The sequence below is a fragment of the Phalacrocorax carbo genome, chromosome 8, assembly GCF_963921805.1.
Source record: "Phalacrocorax carbo chromosome 8, bPhaCar2.1, whole genome shotgun sequence".
NCBI lineage: Eukaryota > Metazoa > Chordata > Aves > Suliformes > Phalacrocoracidae > Phalacrocorax > Phalacrocorax carbo.
The window spans coordinates 10,442,872-10,459,556 of NC_087520.1; the positions used below are offsets into that span (position 1 = coordinate 10,442,872).

The 16,685-nt window shown below is 62.8% G+C and overlaps 2 protein-coding genes across 2 annotated transcripts; one reads left to right on the plus strand and one right to left on the minus strand.

Annotated features, from left to right (window-relative positions):
• The first annotated feature begins 1,158 nt into the window (after window positions 1-1,158).
• Window positions 1,159-11,328, plus strand: CDHR2 (cadherin related family member 2). Its single transcript, XM_064458607.1, has 32 exons — window positions 1,159-1,233; window positions 1,477-1,535; window positions 1,949-2,014; window positions 2,099-2,238; window positions 2,507-2,560; window positions 2,795-2,884; window positions 3,506-3,595; window positions 4,136-4,258; window positions 4,336-4,479; window positions 4,622-4,697; window positions 4,841-4,947; window positions 5,027-5,257; window positions 5,349-5,504; window positions 5,712-5,879; window positions 6,149-6,210; window positions 6,304-6,544; window positions 6,650-6,886; window positions 7,165-7,234; window positions 7,322-7,936; window positions 8,196-8,267; window positions 8,549-8,598; window positions 8,712-8,863; window positions 9,075-9,177; window positions 9,263-9,351; window positions 9,586-9,660; window positions 9,779-9,856; window positions 9,948-10,008; window positions 10,116-10,240; window positions 10,397-10,510; window positions 10,679-10,756; window positions 10,862-10,922; window positions 11,116-11,328. Exons 2-32 carry the CDS (start codon window positions 1,490-1,492, stop codon window positions 11,233-11,235), a joined length of 3,894 nt encoding a protein of 1,297 aa, XP_064314677.1. The 5' UTR covers window positions 1,159-1,233; window positions 1,477-1,489; the 3' UTR covers window positions 11,236-11,328.
• Window positions 11,329-11,593: 265 nt separating this feature from the next.
• GPRIN1 (G protein regulated inducer of neurite outgrowth 1) lies at window positions 11,594-16,685 on the minus strand. Its single transcript, XM_064458608.1, has 3 exons — window positions 16,365-16,685; window positions 15,079-15,173; window positions 11,594-14,876 (listed from the first exon to the last, which is right to left on the minus strand). The coding sequence occupies exon 3, from the start codon at window positions 14,834-14,836 to the stop codon at window positions 13,460-13,462; it is 1,377 nt and encodes a 458-aa protein (XP_064314678.1). The 5' UTR covers window positions 14,837-14,876; window positions 15,079-15,173; window positions 16,365-16,685; the 3' UTR covers window positions 11,594-13,459.

Consider the following 16,685-nt stretch of genomic DNA (forward strand, 5'->3'; position numbering starts at 1 on the left):
ACCGGCCACGCCGCGCCACCCCCCCGCGCCGTGCCGATGGGACCGGCCGGCCCCCCCTCCCTGCCGTACTACGCCCAAGAGAGGCGCCGCCTAAACCGCGCCGCTGGGCGCTCCGGCCGTAATGCTCCGAGTGGCAGCGCACGCCAACGGCGGCCCGGCGATGTGCTGGGGCAGATGTCCCAGGCCAACCCCTGGGAGGTGTGTGGGGGTCCCGGGACAACCCAGGGGAAGTTTGCAGAGGGACGTCCATCACCAGCCCCGGGGGGCTCAGGAGGTCATCCTGGGACAGCCCTGGGGGGACTCCAGGGGTACCCCCGGGCAGTCCAGGGTGTGTCTGTGGGGGTGTCCTGGGGCAGCCTTTGCAGGGGCTGTGGGGGGGGGTCCTGGACCAGCCCTGGAGGGGTTTGCGGGGGGGAGGTCCGAGGCTGGCTCCCTATAGCCCCTTCTCTCCGGGCTCCCTGACCCAGGTTGGGGGTGAGATGGGGACCTCAGAGCAGGATGGGCGTCTGGGGTGACCCCAGAGCTTCTCAGGCATCCAGACCCCGTGGGTTCCCCAGGAAACAGGGGCAAAAGAGGCCAGAGCCATGGAAGCAGTAGTCCCACAGGCCCAGAGCTGGCTGTGCCCCCCGCTCCACCCCCTGCCACCTCCCAGCCCTCTTCTGCCTGAGCGGAGCTGTACAAGCTGCCCTTGTCCCCAGCAGGTCTGAAGTAGGTCAGGGAGGCTGGGCCGAGCCCCTGGAGAGGGGGAGCGGATGGCAGGGGTGTGCAGAGGGCCCCAGGCACCCGCCCTGGCAGCCACACCACTGTGTTGATGCCCACCCCCTGTCCTGGTGGGACCCTGGTGTCCCCAGCCCAGGGACACACAAGGTGTTTCTCCAGCCACTCTCCAGTGCCCTGGGGTGGTTCAGGATCCCTCTGCATCACCACAGGCACTGCATCCCGCCTGGGAGCCCAAGTCCCATGGGTGCAGGTTGGAGTCGCTGAATCCTGGGGGATGGCACCCAGTGTGGGGGCCTGGGGGGCTGGGGTTGGGGACCAAGCATGGGGCTGAAGTGGGTGGCAGCTGGGGGATGAGCACAAGGAATAAGGAAGATAAGGGAGGGATTTCTCACCCCTTAATTGTGGTTAATAATTGATGAACATGCTTACCACAGGAGGCAAAGGTCTCTGGCGGTGTCAGGGCGCAAGTGCAGAGCAGCCTGCCCGGCAGCATCCCCGGCAACACAGCCGCAGGTAAGGGATGTCGGCCCCCACCCTGGCCCCCCGCTGGCACCGTGGTCCATCGCAGGGGGAGGTGGTGGTGTCTGTTGACCATGGGGCTGCTCATGGTACATGGCACAAGGTGGGGGACACCATGGTGGGGTCACGGATTGCTCCTGGGCTCCGAGTGCTGCTCCCCAGGAGGGGTTTGGGGGTGCTGGTGTGAGCAGGCAGCCACAAGCCCCAAGGCACTGTTTGTCTGGCGTGTGCCCACAGGCTCGCCGGCAGGATGGCATGGCACTCATTGGTGCTGCTTCTCTTCCTCCTGGTGACAGGTGAGGACTTTGCTCAGCAGCTGGCACGGGTGGGTGGGAGGCATTGAAGATGCTTTCACTCATTCCCAATTCCCTGAATGCAGCTGGGACCACCAAAACAGCTGCCCACTCTGTTGGCACCTTGGACACCCAATGGCAACCTTGCTGCCCCAGGGCAGACTGGGCAGGGGGCTGGGCAGTGGGGACGGCACCCAGCATGGGTGCTGCAGCTAAAGGTCAAGTGTGGTCTGGAGGTGAGAGGTATGGGATGAACATGAGGAAGGTGAGGGGTGGTGGGTTCCTCTGCTTCCCCTGGAGACCCAAACCATGGCTGGGAGCTGGGGCTGGCTAGGTAGGTGCTGCTGGGCGCAGGGATGCAGGGTATGGGCAGAGCCTGGCTCAGGGGCAGTTTCCAGCACACCTCCTCCTTCTAGTTTCAGGCAATGTAGCACCCTTCTTCAACATGACCATCGTCTACGTGCCTGAGGACTTGGAGTTGGGTGAGTAGGGTAGCCTTGGCCCTGGGGTGCAGATGGAGCAGCTGGGGGAGCCTGGTCAGGGGCTGATGCTGCCCATGTCCCCAGGCCAGCAAGCTTTCCAGCTGACAGCTATTGACATAGATGGGGACCCGCTCACCTACAGCATCAGCGGGTCAGAGGCCTTCTACTTCTCTGTCAATGACCAGACAGGCAACGTGACGCTGAGGAACTCCCTGGACCGTGAGGTGAGGGCAAAGACTGGGGCAGATGTCCCTGCCTGAGCTGGGTGTTTGGGGTGTCTGGGATGGAGGGCAGAGCTGTGAGTCCTGCAGAAGAGCTGCTTATGGTGGTACTGTGGGTCACTCTCTGGCCCTGGAGCCCGGCTCTGAGTGGGAGAGCCGTCTGGGAGGATCATCCCACCCAAGAGTGGTGGGTGAGAGGGCATTAGGGCTCAGCCATCCAAGGATCAAGCTCCATCAGGCCCTGACCAAGTCCTGCCTTGTGTCCCTCCAGCTCCAGGCCAGACTCACCATCACTGTTGGGGTGTTCGACGGGATAAACGAAGCAGTAAGTGCCAGGGCATGGACTGGGTGGCTGTAGCAGGTGATAGGGAGGGGATCAGGGTCTCAGCAGATCCATGGATGAGGCTTGGTGGGGAAAGGGACTGGAGGTGGGCTTTGGCAGGGGCGGGTGATGCTGGCTGGCTTTGGAGCCAGAGGGGCACAGTATGCCAGAGCTGCACCCAGCTCTGCTGGGCATGATCTCCCGCATTCACCCTGTGCCCTCCCTGGCACCCGGTAGGTCTCCAGAAAGCTCACAATCATCGTGGAGGACCGTAATGACAACGCCCCAGTCTTCCAGCACCTGCCATATGAAGCCTACATCCCCGAGGTACCTCCTTCGAACCTCCTGGCACCCGCAGGCAGTAGGGCAGGGGCACTGGGTGGCTCCTGTGGCGTGGGTGTGCCAGCAGCAGGACAACAGTGCACTGGGAACAGGTGACCCCACACCTGGGCATGTGGTGACAGTGTGCCTGGGCGTGGGGTGGTGGTGCTTGACTGCACCGTAAGGCTGACCTGGGAGCACTCTGTGCTGGGGTGGTTCCGGCAGGTGCCTCTGTGCTAGTCCAAGGCACTGGCGTATGGCTGGGACTCTGCCCTTGCAATGAGTTTCTGATCAGGGAGTGCCTGAGCTGCCACTCAGCCCGAGCCAGGGTGAGGCTGGATCAGGGTGCAGATGGGATGAGGGGCTGAGCCTGATCCCCTCCAGCAGCCTCAGGGCTGGGGTGCAGCTCCTGCTCCCAGGGAGCCTTGAGGAGGGTGGCAGCAGGATCCAGCCACTGCCTGACATAAGCAAGGACAGCAGCTCATCCCGGCATGGCCCACAGCACTGGGCAGCCTCTGGAGCCCTGTGCAGCCAGAGCACCCCAGAGGGCGGCTGGCAGGGGCTGGGCCCATCACCACCCGCTCTGCTGTCCCCGGCAATGCCACCACCACCCTTCTGTGTGCCTAGAACACAACACTCAACAGCATCATCTACACCGTGTTTGCCAATGACAGCGACACCGGGAACTCCTCCAAAGTCAGCTACAGCATCGAGGAGGTGAGTGCAGGGCTGAGCCCCAACACCCCGGGCATTGCCCTGGCCAGGGGCTCAGTCTGCTGGGGTGTGGGGGGACAGGAGGATGCTGGGGGTCCCAGGACCCCCCCAGCAAGCAGGCTGTGACAATGGGAAAACAGCATGGCTCAACCATGTGAGCCAGGGCAGGCCCTAGCATCATTCTAGGCTGAGCCTGCCCACTCCCCAGCACCAAGGAGACATTCATAATTGTTGGAGAGCAGCAGTGCATTTCAGAGTGGGGCATGCTATACCTAAAGCCTGCCCCTGAGCCACCTCTGTGGGGCAGAGGTGCTGGGGGACCCAGTCGTGGGCAGCCCCATGGCTCTGGAGGAGCCGGGGAGCATGTCAGGTCAGGAGGGGTGGCTCTGCACCCACTGGGAAATGGGTGCAGAGTGCTGAACAGTTGCAAGCTGGGGATGAGCCAGGTGGTAGGGGTTCCCCACAGCCCATGGGCCAAGCCTGGCAGAAGAATGGGGGTTGAGACTTCTGCCTTGGTGACATGGGATGATGTCCCCTGCTCAGGTGATCCCAGACAGCACGAAGAATCACTGGCTCTTCTACATCCTGCCCAGCGGGAGTGTGGTGCTCAATGGCTCACTGGACTATGCCAAGAACACCTTCTACCAGCTCAGGATCACAGCCAAGGTGGGGGCCAGCCAAGCCAGGCATGTGGGGCTACCAGGTAAGAGTGCCATAGGACTAAGGGGTGCTCTACTCCCCAGGATGGTGGGGGGATGCTGCACAACAAGTTGACCTTCCAGGAGAGCTCAACCTACCTGTCCCTGACCATCCAAGACCTGCCCAACCTGGATCCACGGTTCCTCAACGAGCCCTACTCTGACTCTGTGCCTGAGAACTGCATCCTGGTAAGGAGCCCATCTGCCCCAGCAGCATGTCCCTACCTCTGGCCTTCCCTGGGGGCCCTGACACCCCAGGGTGTCTGGGCCACTGGGCACAGGGGTGGCTAGAGATGTGACGGGTCTTGCCCTGACGGCTATGTCCCTGCAGGGCACCACTGTTCTGACTGTCACTGCCATGGACAGAGACACAGGGGTGAATGATAACATCTCCTACAGCATCAGCAGTGAGTGATGGAGCAGGGTGGGATGGGCAGGGGGGACTATCTGGCAGCAAGGGCACCATGGGGACTGGTTCTGGGCTCCATGGCGCTGCCAGGCCTGCATTTCCTGATGGCTACAGCTGGTTCTTGCTGTCTCCTTGCCCTAGATGCCAGTGTCCCCTTTGCTATCAATGCCACAACGGGCACCATCACTGTGAGTAGGCCCCTGGATCGTGAGCAGCTGCCAAGCGAGGAAGTCCTGCTGGAAGTCATGGTAAGTAGGAGGCACCAAGGGGAACCCCATCCTCTTCCTCTCCCCGGGCCCCTTCAACCCATTTTCATCTCCTGCCTAGGCATATGAGAAGAACCTGGACATCCACGGCAAGGTGGCACAGGCCAGCACCCTGGTGGCAATCATGGTGACCGATGTCAATGACAACAAGCCCCAGTTCTACCACTGCTCCCTTACCAGCTGTGACTTCTCCACCAGTGCCCAGAACAACTTCACGGGCAACATCATAGAGCACTCCTCCTCCAGACTGCCTGTGTCCAACCTCAGCATTGTTGCCCATGACCCAGACAAGGTGGGAGCTTGTTCAGGAGGCTGGGCTGGGGTGCAGGTGCCTGTCCTGGCTGCACCACCCACCCTCACTCTGGTGCCTCTCTCCCCAGCAGGGCATAAACAGTAACTATGAGCTGTACCTGGAAGGTCCAAATGCCAGCGCCTTCACTGTCTCCCCCACAAAAATCATGGGCACAGGGGAGGTCCAGCTCCTGGTGCAAGACCCATCCTCTGTGGACTACGAGATAAGCCATGTCATGGTGGTACAGGTTTGCTGTGGGGACAGTCCCTGCTCCCTGCGTATGCTGGGGTACAGATGGGACACAGCCCTTCTCCTGCAGTGATCAAAAGCCAAAGCAGAACATGGCTCTGCCCTGGCAGCTTGTTTGTTTCAGAGGAGCTGGGCTGGAGTGTGACAGGTCTCTGTCTCGTGCTTGGGGACCCATGCGAGACACTGTTCCTTCTCCACCCTGCAGATCATTGCTAATGACAGGGGGAACCCCATGGACTGCTGCTCCACGGCCACTGTGACCATCGATCTCATTGACAGCAATGACCACATCCCTGAGTTCCCCCAGGGCACCTACTACCTGAGTGTGGTGGAGAACAGCCCTGCTGGCACCATCATCTCTCAAAACATCACGGTCAGGCACTGGGCAGGGTGTTGACACAGCTTATGTCCCCCAAGCAGGGCACTGGGCAGGCCTGGCACTGCTGGTACAGCTCGTGTTGAAGCCACTGATCTCTGTGCACGCAGGAGGGGATGGTGCCAGTGGGCACACAGGGTGTGGGACTACATGCCTGTCAGGGCCACATTTTTGGGGTGCTCACTGCCAGCAGCCATTGCCACAGGTTCATCACTGCCCTGGGGGCTGAGGTAGATTGACTGGATGCTTCTTTCTCTTTGTTTTAGGCCTATGATCCAGACAGCGGTGTCTTGGGCCAGATCACCTACCAGCTGCTCCCAGAGACCATGTACGTAGAGGCATGGCCAGTCATGACTGGGGCATTGCCCTAGTGAGGGGGCTTCAGCTCTGAGCCCTGGTGACAGCTCTCTGTGTGCCATAGCCATAATATCTTCACGGTGAACGCTACAACTGGGGCAGTGCTGGTGCAGAACGGGAGCTTGCTGGACCGGGAGACTCGCCCTATCTACTACGCCAACCTCCAGGCCAAGGATGGGGGCAACTTGGTGGGCACCACCGTGCTGGAGATCACTGTGCTGGATGACAACGACATGGCGCCCATCATCACTGGCTCCTACTTCATCTCGGTGGAAGAAGGGCAGAATGTCAGAACGCAGATTCAGGTATGTGCTGATGGAGGTGGAGAGGACGACAGCGGGCTGTTGGAAAGGAGAAGGGACTGACCCCGTGGTGCCAGACAGCACTGTTCCAGCCCCTGACCTTTTCAGGCCATCGACAACGATGAGCCTGGCAACCGCAACAGTGAGTTGGGCTTCAAGATCTTGCCAGGACCATTCAGCAACAACTTCACCATCAATGCGACCACGGGTGAGATGCACAGCAATGAGCCGCTGGACCGTGAGGCCTTGCAAGATGAGCGGGGGCAGATGGTGGTGACAGTGGAGGTGTATGACCATGGCATGCCGCAGCTCAGCACCTCAGTGAACGTCACCGTCACTGTGGGGGTGAGCCCTGGACACAAGCAGGGATGAGCTGGGGCAGGCAGAGGCTTGGAGCTGGGATGTAAGGGCAGGGGGGGGATGTGGGATCCCTGGCCGTGGCAGGGGCACGATGTCCCCAGATTCTCTGTGGGGGTAGAAGGAATAGTTGATGCAGAGAGGAAGGAGAGGGCTTGTGTGCCTCCTGCCTGCGGGCAGGCAGGTGTCCATGCTCCTGTCTCCAGCCTGCTGTGGGGGACTCTGTTTCCTGGAGCAGCTACAACCATGCGCATCACCTCCTGCAGGACATGAACGACAACACGCCCATGTTCCTCAACAAGTCCTATGAGTTCTCAGTCTCTGAAGACTCTCCAGGTAGAAGCTGTGTGGCCAGGCTCATGGGACCAGCAGTGTCCCAGAGTCAGTGCCCACTGACCACTAAATGTTTGTTTCCACCTGCAGGATCCCTTGTGGGTGAGGTGGAGGCAACAGATGCTGACCAGACGGAGATCAATTCTCGCATTTCCTTCCAAATTCAGAGGGGCAGTGGCTCCAGCAACTTCTTGATCCACTCATCCCACCTGGGACCAGGGCACTATGGTGGGCAGCTGTCCACAGACCCTGATATGTCCCTGGACTATGACACCCTGCCGCAGAAGTTCTTCTCCTTGGTGGTGCTGGCGGCAAATACAGCCGCAGACAATGTGGGGGACACTGCCAAAGTCTCGGTGCTGGTCCACATCCTAGACATCAATGATGAGCCCCCCACGATCCTGCCAGCCTCACTGCAGGACATGCACGTGAGTGAGAATGGCACACAGCAGGGTCTGGTCCACACGCTGGTTGCCTCCGACCCAGACACCAACCACTCGCTGGTCTTCGAGGAGTTGGCGGTCACCTGCTTCAAGTGGGCAAGCAGCGCTGGGGAGGTGTGCTGGGACTGGTTCATGCTGGCACCCAATGGCTCAGTGCTGGTGAACAGCTCGGACATTGACTATGAGCTGTGTGACAGGGTGGTGCTCACGCTGCGGGCTGAAGACCTGTACACCGAGAAGGGCAACCGCTACAGCCAGAACAGTACGGCACCCACTCCCCGCTCCTTCCACTGGGTGTAATGGGCACTGGGACCTGCCTTTCCCACCTCCCAGAGGGAGCTGTGGGGTGCAGGGCAGGAGCTGGGCAGTTTGGTGGTGGAGGGAGGGTGTCCCCAGCTCTTCTGGTCCCTGCCACAGGAACCTGAGCCTGCTGGGAGGACAGGGCTCCCACAGGCAGCAGAGGAGGGTGCTGCAGGGCTGCTCTGTTGGTGACTGGACCTCTGGTTTTGGGACATTTGCAGAAACCATGACAATCCTCATCACCGATGCGAATGACAACACGCCGGTCTTCCTGTCCATCTCAGAGACCTTTGGTGAGCAGCCAGGGCTGGTGCATCCTATGCGCTCCTCTCTGCACCCGCACATGCTCTGCCATGCTCCCCAGCAGTGGGGACCTTCCCCAGCCAGGGCAGGGCTGTGAGAGGTGCAGGGACCAGGCTGGGAGTACTCAGTGCTTTCTATGAAGGCTGTGGGGCTGAGGGCAGCAGGGGGTTACTCAGAGCTCTGCTGCGCCCCGGGGCTGTGCAGGACAAGGGGTCTGTAGCAAGCCTGGCTGCACACCAATATGACCACGCTGTCTGTCTGCCCCCGGCAGTGGTTGTCCCCGAAATCTCTCCTGTGGACCTGCAAGTGGCTACCGTGAAGGTGAGGAGCTGGGATGAGGAACTCCCAGTCTGTAGAGCCAGGCTGGCCCATTCCCACCATGGGTAGGCAGTGGCACTTCCCATCCATGCTCCTGTCACACTTTGTCACTGCAGGCCACAGACGCTGACTCGGGGCCCAGGGGAGCCATCACCTTCTCCATTGTCAGTGTTGTGCTCGTGGAAGACAACGGGGTCAGCCGGCCCTTCGAGAATCTCTTCAAGGTGGTGACAACAGCCAAGGAGAACAGCTACATCGGGAGCATCCAGTGAGGTCATGGGTCTGGGCTGGGGTGGGGGAATGCAGCTTGGCTCCTGCTTGACACAAGGCAGAGGTGCAGGCAGGGCAGCACATGCTGGCAAAAGGACAGAGACATCCTGGGCTCCTGCCCTGGGCATGGTGGCAGGGTGGAGCTTGGGGGATGGGTCTGCCCTCCCAGGGATGTCCCATGGGATCGCTGATGTTCCCATTCCCCGCAGGGTGGCCAGCAACCTCGATGGCTCGCTGAAGGGGCAGTACCAGGTGACAGTGGAGGCTCAGGATGGTGGGGCACCAGCACACACAGCACAGACCGTGCTGAATGTGAGTGTCACCCCTGTTTCCCTGTCTGGGTGATGCCCTGCACCCTCACTGCCCAGCCCCACTCACGCCTGCTCTCCCTGTGCAGATCTTCACAGTGGATCAGAGCTACCGCGTTCACCTCCAGTTTCTGACAACGGTGGATGAAGTCCAGAGTAACTCCGAAAATATCAAAGCGTAAGGGGTGCCAGACTGGGTGGGAGGGAGGTGCATGGCTGTGCAGCAGGGGACAAAAGCATGCGGGCCAGGACCCACTGGCTATGTCTCCCAGCTTCATGGACTGTGAAAGGGACTAGGCCGGGCAGGTCCCCACTGGAATCAGGGGCTGCAGTGGGGGCCCAGCTGCTTCCCATGCCCACGAGCGGAGCTGCAGGATGCCTGGTCCAACCTCCCTCCACCCTCCATTCCTAGGGCCCTGACCACCGCAACCAAGGCAGGGGTCTACGTGGTGGCCATCCGGAGCACAGAGGACACCCGTGTATCCCAGTGAGTTGGGCCATGCAGGTGGTGGGGAAGGGGATATGGCAGTGTCATCAGAAGGGGCCACCCTGGGGAAGCACACCATGCCCTGCACCCTGCTCACCACATCTCTTTGATCCCACAGGGTAAAGGGCAAATCAGTGATGGAGGCGTACTTCGTCTACAGCAATGGCACCGCCCTGGATGTCAACCAGCTGACTGTGTGCGTGCTGGAACAGGGTGCCTGCCCATGCATGGGCACCATCATGTGCCCAGACTGGCCAAGCTGCTCACGCCTCTGCTTTCTTTGGCAGGCTCATACAGTCCAACCCACTGGTCCTGGCTGAGCTGGTGAACCTGGGCCTGGCTGTCATTGTGAGTGGGGCCAGGCAAGGGGCACATGGAGAGAGCACCAGCCCCATGTGGGGCTGGGGAGGGTGTCTGCTGGCCAGGGCTGTGCCCTCACCCCTGCTCTGCACCAGGGTCCTGGCATGGTGGTGAAGCCCACCCGGGAGACGGAGCTGATTGGCATCATCGCAGGGCTGGTAGCGTTCCTGCTCATCTTCATCTTCATCATGACCCTGGTCTTGGTTCTCACCACCAGGAGGTACCACACCACCCACATCCCCTCCCACCTCCCCCCCACCTCCATCCTCACTGGCACCCCCAGACCCATCCCTACCCTCCATCCCACTCCTGCCTACCCCATCCCATGGCCCAGCTCCCCCTGCCCCTCTCATCGACCTGTCCCTGGGCCTTGCAGCTACAAGAGGAAGCTGAGTGCGATGAACGCTCTGAAGGTAGCCACGACGTTCAACCCTGCCATGGCACAACAGGGAGCTGGCATCCCTGGGACCAACCAGTACAATGCAGAGGGGTGAGTGGGGGGCTCCCTGCGGCAGGAGGGGAGAGCCAAGGCATGTCCACACACCCAGGGGCTGCAGGCCTGACTGTCACGCCCCTCCTGCCTGGGGGACATGGCTGCCCTGGGCTGACCCTGCAGTGTCACAGGACAGTCACTCACCTGCCACCCATCCCTGGCTAGGGCCAACCCCATGCTGAACCTCTCGCTCGATCCCTCCCATGACTTGGGCTTCCACGAGGACTCCAGCTCTGTGACCAGGTGAGCTCTGTGGGCAGGTCCTGAAGGCCATGGGGCTGTCACCCTGCATCCCCATTCCATCAGTGCCAGGGTCCTCTTCTTCCCCCCACCCTCCACTCTCTGCAGCATGAATTCCCTGGATGAAAACACAGTAAATGCACCCAGTGACAATAGGCTCAAGGCCAAGGTAAGTGTGCAAAGAGCTGCTGGTGCCCAGCAGGGAGTTCTGCCACAGCACCCCATGTCCCCTCCTCTCTGCTGTGGTCCCCAGGCTCCTGGACTCTGCGTATCTCTTCCTCTCCATCCTCCTGCCCCCAGCTCCTGGGAAGGACAGGAATGTCCCTGTCCCCATGCCCTCTGACCACGCTCTCCTCCTGCAGCAGGGCAAAGTGCAGCTGACAGACCCCACCGATGAGGAGGTGCTGGTGGCTGCCCTGAACCTGAAGGAGCCCACCAAAACATCATACGTCAACCCAACCTTAACCACCACAGACTTGTGAGTGGGCATGCAGGGAGCAGCAGGGCCAGAGCGGGACTCGGGAAGCTGCTTTGGTAATATGTTCAGAGGCTGGCAATAAACCTGTCCCATGTCAGTCATGGTGTCCTGTGGCCATCAACCCAATTGCCTGGGGGGCTCAGCCAACTTGGGATCACCTCTCCCAACACGAGGTGCTGGTTTCGGGCCAGACTGGCACCAGAGGGGAGGTGAGAGCCACCACAGGGCTCAGCCTGGCTTCTTGTCCCTGGGACCCTTCCCTGGGCTGCCCCACTGTCCCTGCTGAGCCCCAGGGGAGGAACATGCAGACAGCCCCGTGCAGAGGTTTGTGCAAGGTTTTATTACCCAACATCCACATTGACAGGTTAGTCCTCCCACCCCCTTCCTCCCCCCCAACCCCAGAAAAAGAAATGAAGAGGAAAAAAAAGAAGAAAGTAGGTGATGAAGCCACAGAACTGGTGTGCCACAACTCGGCAGCGCAGGGCTGGAGGTGGGGAACAGCCCAGGGCAAGGTGGCAGGGAGATGCCCCAGGGCTCTTGGTCTTCCCTGTGTGGCCACGGCACCACTCCTTGTAGCCCGTGGTACAGAGAAGAGCTGGCTCCTGGTGAGCGCCACAGCACAGAGCAGGCACTGGCTGCAGCCCTGGCTGCAGGCTGGAGCTTCAGTGAGCCCTTTGCAGCACACCCCCAGCACAAGAGGCAACCCCCCAGGGCCAAAACAAGCCCAGGATGTACAACAGAGGGTTGGCAGGGCAAGACTTGCCCCTTAAAGAGGGGATGCGGCTGCACTGGTGCCTCCAGCACCTTAAGCCCTCTTGCGCCTCTGCCCAGAGGGCATGATGCACCTCCACAAGCATGCCCCCATTTGCAGCCTCCTGCCCATCAGGTGCTGGGCACAGGCCTGGGTCCCCGCACCGTGGCACTGTGGGGCCAGTCCTCTGCATGGGGCCAGGTCCCGCATCTCTTCAGGATGACGCAGTGCTGCTGGCCATGGGTATGCTCACCCAGCTGCAGGGATGCTCACACCCCTGCATGCCAACCCTTCACTCCCAATGCACTCCAGCCCAGCGGGGCGCAGGCAACGTTGCAAAAGTGTTTGTAAAGAGGGTCATGGCCCCACAGGCCACGAGGGAAGGGGTGGCTCCAGGCAGGATGCACACAGCTGAAAGTGTCTGTTAAAAAGCTCCAAAAATGCAAACACAGTTCAATAAAAGCACCCTACCCTCCCCACCCTGTAAAACCCCAGCTGTAAAAAGTGGCAGCGCTTCACAGCCAGTGCATCCCCAGCTGCCATAGGGGAGAGCTGCAGGGCTGGAGGGACCCACACAGGGACACGCGCCCACGTCCCCAGCACCTGGGGCCTCTCTGGCACCGGGGAGGCTAGATGGGCCCAGTGGCAGGGCAGGCTTCATCCCCAGCGCCAGCCATGGTGAGGATGTGCCCTGAGCTCTGATGGCCACCCACAGGCAGGTCCCTGGGCAGGGGGTGGGGGGACCATGGGGACAGGCTTCCCAGGTGCTTCTGGCTAGGGTGACAGGGACGAGCACCTCCCCACGGCAGGAGTGGATGGCCCCAGTCTCCCCCATTTGAGATCTGTCCTGGTGCCCCATGTGGCCATGTCCTCCCAGCTCCAGGGCACCCATGGCACGGCAGTGGAGCACAGCGGACAAGGCAGTGGTGGACTGGGCTAAATGCCCTCACCCTGGACAGCCACAGGGACCTGCCTGTGCATGGCTGTGGGCTGGTCCAAGCACAGCCAAGCCCTGGGCAGGCCAAGGTGCCACCGTGATGCACCAGCATCTCTCCAGCACAGGGAGCAACACTGCTGCCTAAGGCACAAGCCAGGCCAGAGCTTGGGGGAGCCAACAGCGACCTGCCCATGCCCACCCTGAGCCATTACCAGACCTGTGCCATGGGCAGGAGATGCCCCGGGAGCAGCCAACTTGGGCTGGAAGGAGCCATGTGCTTCCTCATGCTAACGAAAAGCCACCAAGCACAGATGTGGCACCAGCCTCACATCCCGGGACAGCTCCATGGAGACAGGCTGGTGGGGGGACCCCAGACTGGCGGGGGGATCCCCACCAAAGGAGACACCTTGTCCCAGCGTGCAATGCTCCATCACCACCCACTCCAGCCCAGGAGCCCACACACTGGCAGCGGGTGTCTTGGAACGCCGGGGCAAGGACCCCTCCCCATGGCACCCCTGCCCCACTGTCGTGGGCAGCAGCTCACTCCATGGCAGGGCCGGCGCGGGAGCAGCACCGGGGCCGCCGGACGTTTTGCAGCAGAGCCCGAAAGATGCTGGGCTGCCTCTTGGCCTCGCCTTTGCGGGGTGCTCCCTTGACGGAGCCAGCGCGGGTGCTCTGCGGGGTCATCACCACCTGCCGCCCATGCTCCTCGATCTGCTTCTCCAGGTGCTTCTGGATGGCCATGCCCAGCACCTCCACCTCCATGGAGGCCCCATACACCTCCCATGTCATCCCCTTCTCGTCCCAGCTCACCTCCCGGATGGGTTCTGGAGCCTCCTCCACCACCGTCCCCTTCACATGCACCTCGGGATACGAGGCCTGTGGGGACTTGGCCACTGGCGTCATGGGCCCAGTGGCCACTGAGCGGGTTTCCACAGGCATGGACACCTGCATCTCTGCATCCTTCTTGGAGGGCTCCAGTCGTGGGGGGGCAGCAGAGCCTGGCTCTCTCTTGGGGAATGTGAAGGCAGCAGCCCCACCCAGGGGGCTCATGGGGCTCAAGGCCACCGACACCAGGGATGCTCGGCTGTCCACTTGTGTCCCTGTGTCTTGTGTGCCAGTATCCTCCGGTGGGGTCACCTCAAAGGAGTATGACTCACAGAGCAGTTTGGCTGTCCGGGACTGCTGGCTGCTCCCAGCATCCACACGCCGGGCTGGGCTCCCCTCAGCTCTGCCCTGGGCCAGGGCAGCAGGGCTCAACCCTGCCTCGCTTCGGCCCCTGCTCCCCACAGTGCTGGTGCTGGGGGGGTCTGCCATGCCACCCTGGGGGTGCTTGGGAGCCTCGCTGACCCCCAGCTGGGATGCAGCACCTGGGGACATCCCCATGCCACCCTGGGGCTGCTCCTGACTTGGCAGCTCAGCTGCTCTGGAACCCATAGCAGGCTCCATGAATGCCACGTGTTTGGCAGGAGCTGGCGCGCTCCCTGCATCCTTGCTGAGCGCTTTGAGGCAGGGCTCAGGCATGGGGGACACAGGGGCTGTGTTCTCCTGGGTGCTGGGGCCTCCCATCCCCATGGGACTGCAGGCAGGGGCAGCGCCACTTGGTCCCCCGCAGCTCCCTGTCGCTGCCACCACACTTGGCTCCACACCGGCATCTGGAAGAAGCATGCCAGGAGCCGGTCCTGTTGGTGATAGCACCTTCTTCTCCACCGCTGGGCCAGCCACAGTGCCCTGGGTCTCTGGCTCAACCGTGCAGCAGGTCCTCATGGCACGGCCCTCTGTGGCACAGCCAGACCCGGGCAAACACTCCCCCACTGGCGGGCAGCCGGGGGAACTGGTGCCGGTCTTGCAGGTGTCCTCAGCCCTGGCCTGGCGGCTCAGCAGCTGCAGCCACTCGGGGTCCTTAGCACTGCCCATGCCCGGGAAAGGCTTCTCCCATGCTAGTCCCACCACAGGTCTGTAAGAGAGAGGATGGGGCAGTGAGGGGGGAGCAGTGGATGGACCACTGGCCCCCCTAGGTTGCCAGCTGTTTTTCTCCATGCCACCCATGACAACAGGTTGGGAGGCTGCCCAGAGAACCCACCGGCCCCAGCAAAGCCTGTGTGGTGGCACCGGGTGCCCAGCCCCGAGGGAAGGGAGGAATGGTGTCAGCCACCTACCATAAAAGCCAGCCTTCCCCCAGTGCAGCCGGACCAGGCGCCGGATCCAGGAGCTGTTGCAGCTGCTGGAGTGGGGGGATGTGGCACAGGCACCCCTGTGGAGAGAGAGGCAGCTGCAGTGTGGCCCCGAGCACTAGGCTGAGAGCCTGCGGGGGGCTCGGCACCCCCCACCTGCCAGTGGGGAGCTGGACGCCGCGTGGGGTTAGAGTGAGCTGTGCCCAGGGGCCGATGGGGGCTGCAGGGCACAGCAGGGGAGCAGGGTGGCCCGAGCCCTTCCCTCCGCTCACAAGGACCAGCATCTTCGGTGCTGGGAGTGATATGTGTACCCCAGCCATGGGAACCCCCAGCTCAGCACCTAACCCCGTGTCGAGGGTGCAGCAAGTTCTGGCCGTGCCGTGCAAAGCTGGCTGCGGTCAGGGACCCCGGCACAGCGCAGGGACACAGCCTGGTGTCACCCAGCCGGCCCCAAACCCTCCCCAGCCCCGTGGGGCAGCCCCGTAGCCAGAGCATGGCGGGACGCCCCGAGCTTTCCAGGAGCCCCCGAGCTCTGCCCCTGCCAACGAGTCCCTCCGGACTGGGAGCACATGCATCCCTCAGCTGTAGGGCACTCCACGCTTCCAGCCACGGCCACTCGTGGGTCCCAGAGAGGGCAGAGCCGAGCAGGCACGCTGGAGCCGAGCGAGTCCCCGCGAGGGGAAGCAGCAGGAGCAGGGACCGGGCTGGCACTGACCCCCCCGCGGCCGCCCCGGCAGCGCCGGGGCCCCGGAGGCAACGACAGCCCCCACGTGCCTGTCTTCCCACGCAGCACCCTGTTCCCGGGGGGGCCGTGCCGTGGCGCCCCGCACCCCGAGAGCGCCCTAGCACCCCACGTCCCGGGGGGACTGTGTGCGCCCTGCCCGGTCCGGGGCTGCTCCACAGGGCAGCTGCGAGCCCCGGCACACGCGTGTGCAGACGCGCAGGAAGACACTTGGGTGCACACGCACAGGGATGCGCACACGCACAAACACGCGTGTGCACACTCACAGGCCCGTGCACACGCCGGCACATGGCTACGGGCACACCCGCACGCAAGGACACGCGGGTACGCGCCCTGGCCCCAGTTCCCCGGCCAAGCCCCGGACAAAGCCGCCCCCGCGGCATCCCCTCCTGTGGGGAGGCCGCCCCAGCCACCCGTCCCGGGGCGCCCGGCGCCGCCGCCCCACCGTCCTGGGGGTGCCGGTACCGGGCGGGCGGCGGCCGCAGGGCCCGGCCCGGCCCCGCCACGTGCGCCTCGAGTCCGCCGTTACCTGCAGCTGCGGATCCTCCCGCTCCGGTCCCGCTCGGCTCGGCTCCCGGCGCGGCGGCGGTAGCGGTGCCGAGCATGCGTGGGGCGGCGGCGGCGGGGGCGGTACCGCGCCCCGGGCCGCTCCCCCCCGGTTGCCGCCCGCCCCGGCGCCCCCGGGCAGCGGTGGGGAGGCGAGGGAGGGCCGGCTGCCGCGGGGAGCGTGGGGGTCCCGGTAACTTCCCCCCGGTGTCATCGCTGTCACCCCACCGGCCCGCCCTGGGAGTGCCCCATCACCCCACAGTCCCCCGGCACCACCATCCTGTGTCCCGCGGGACGGTCACAC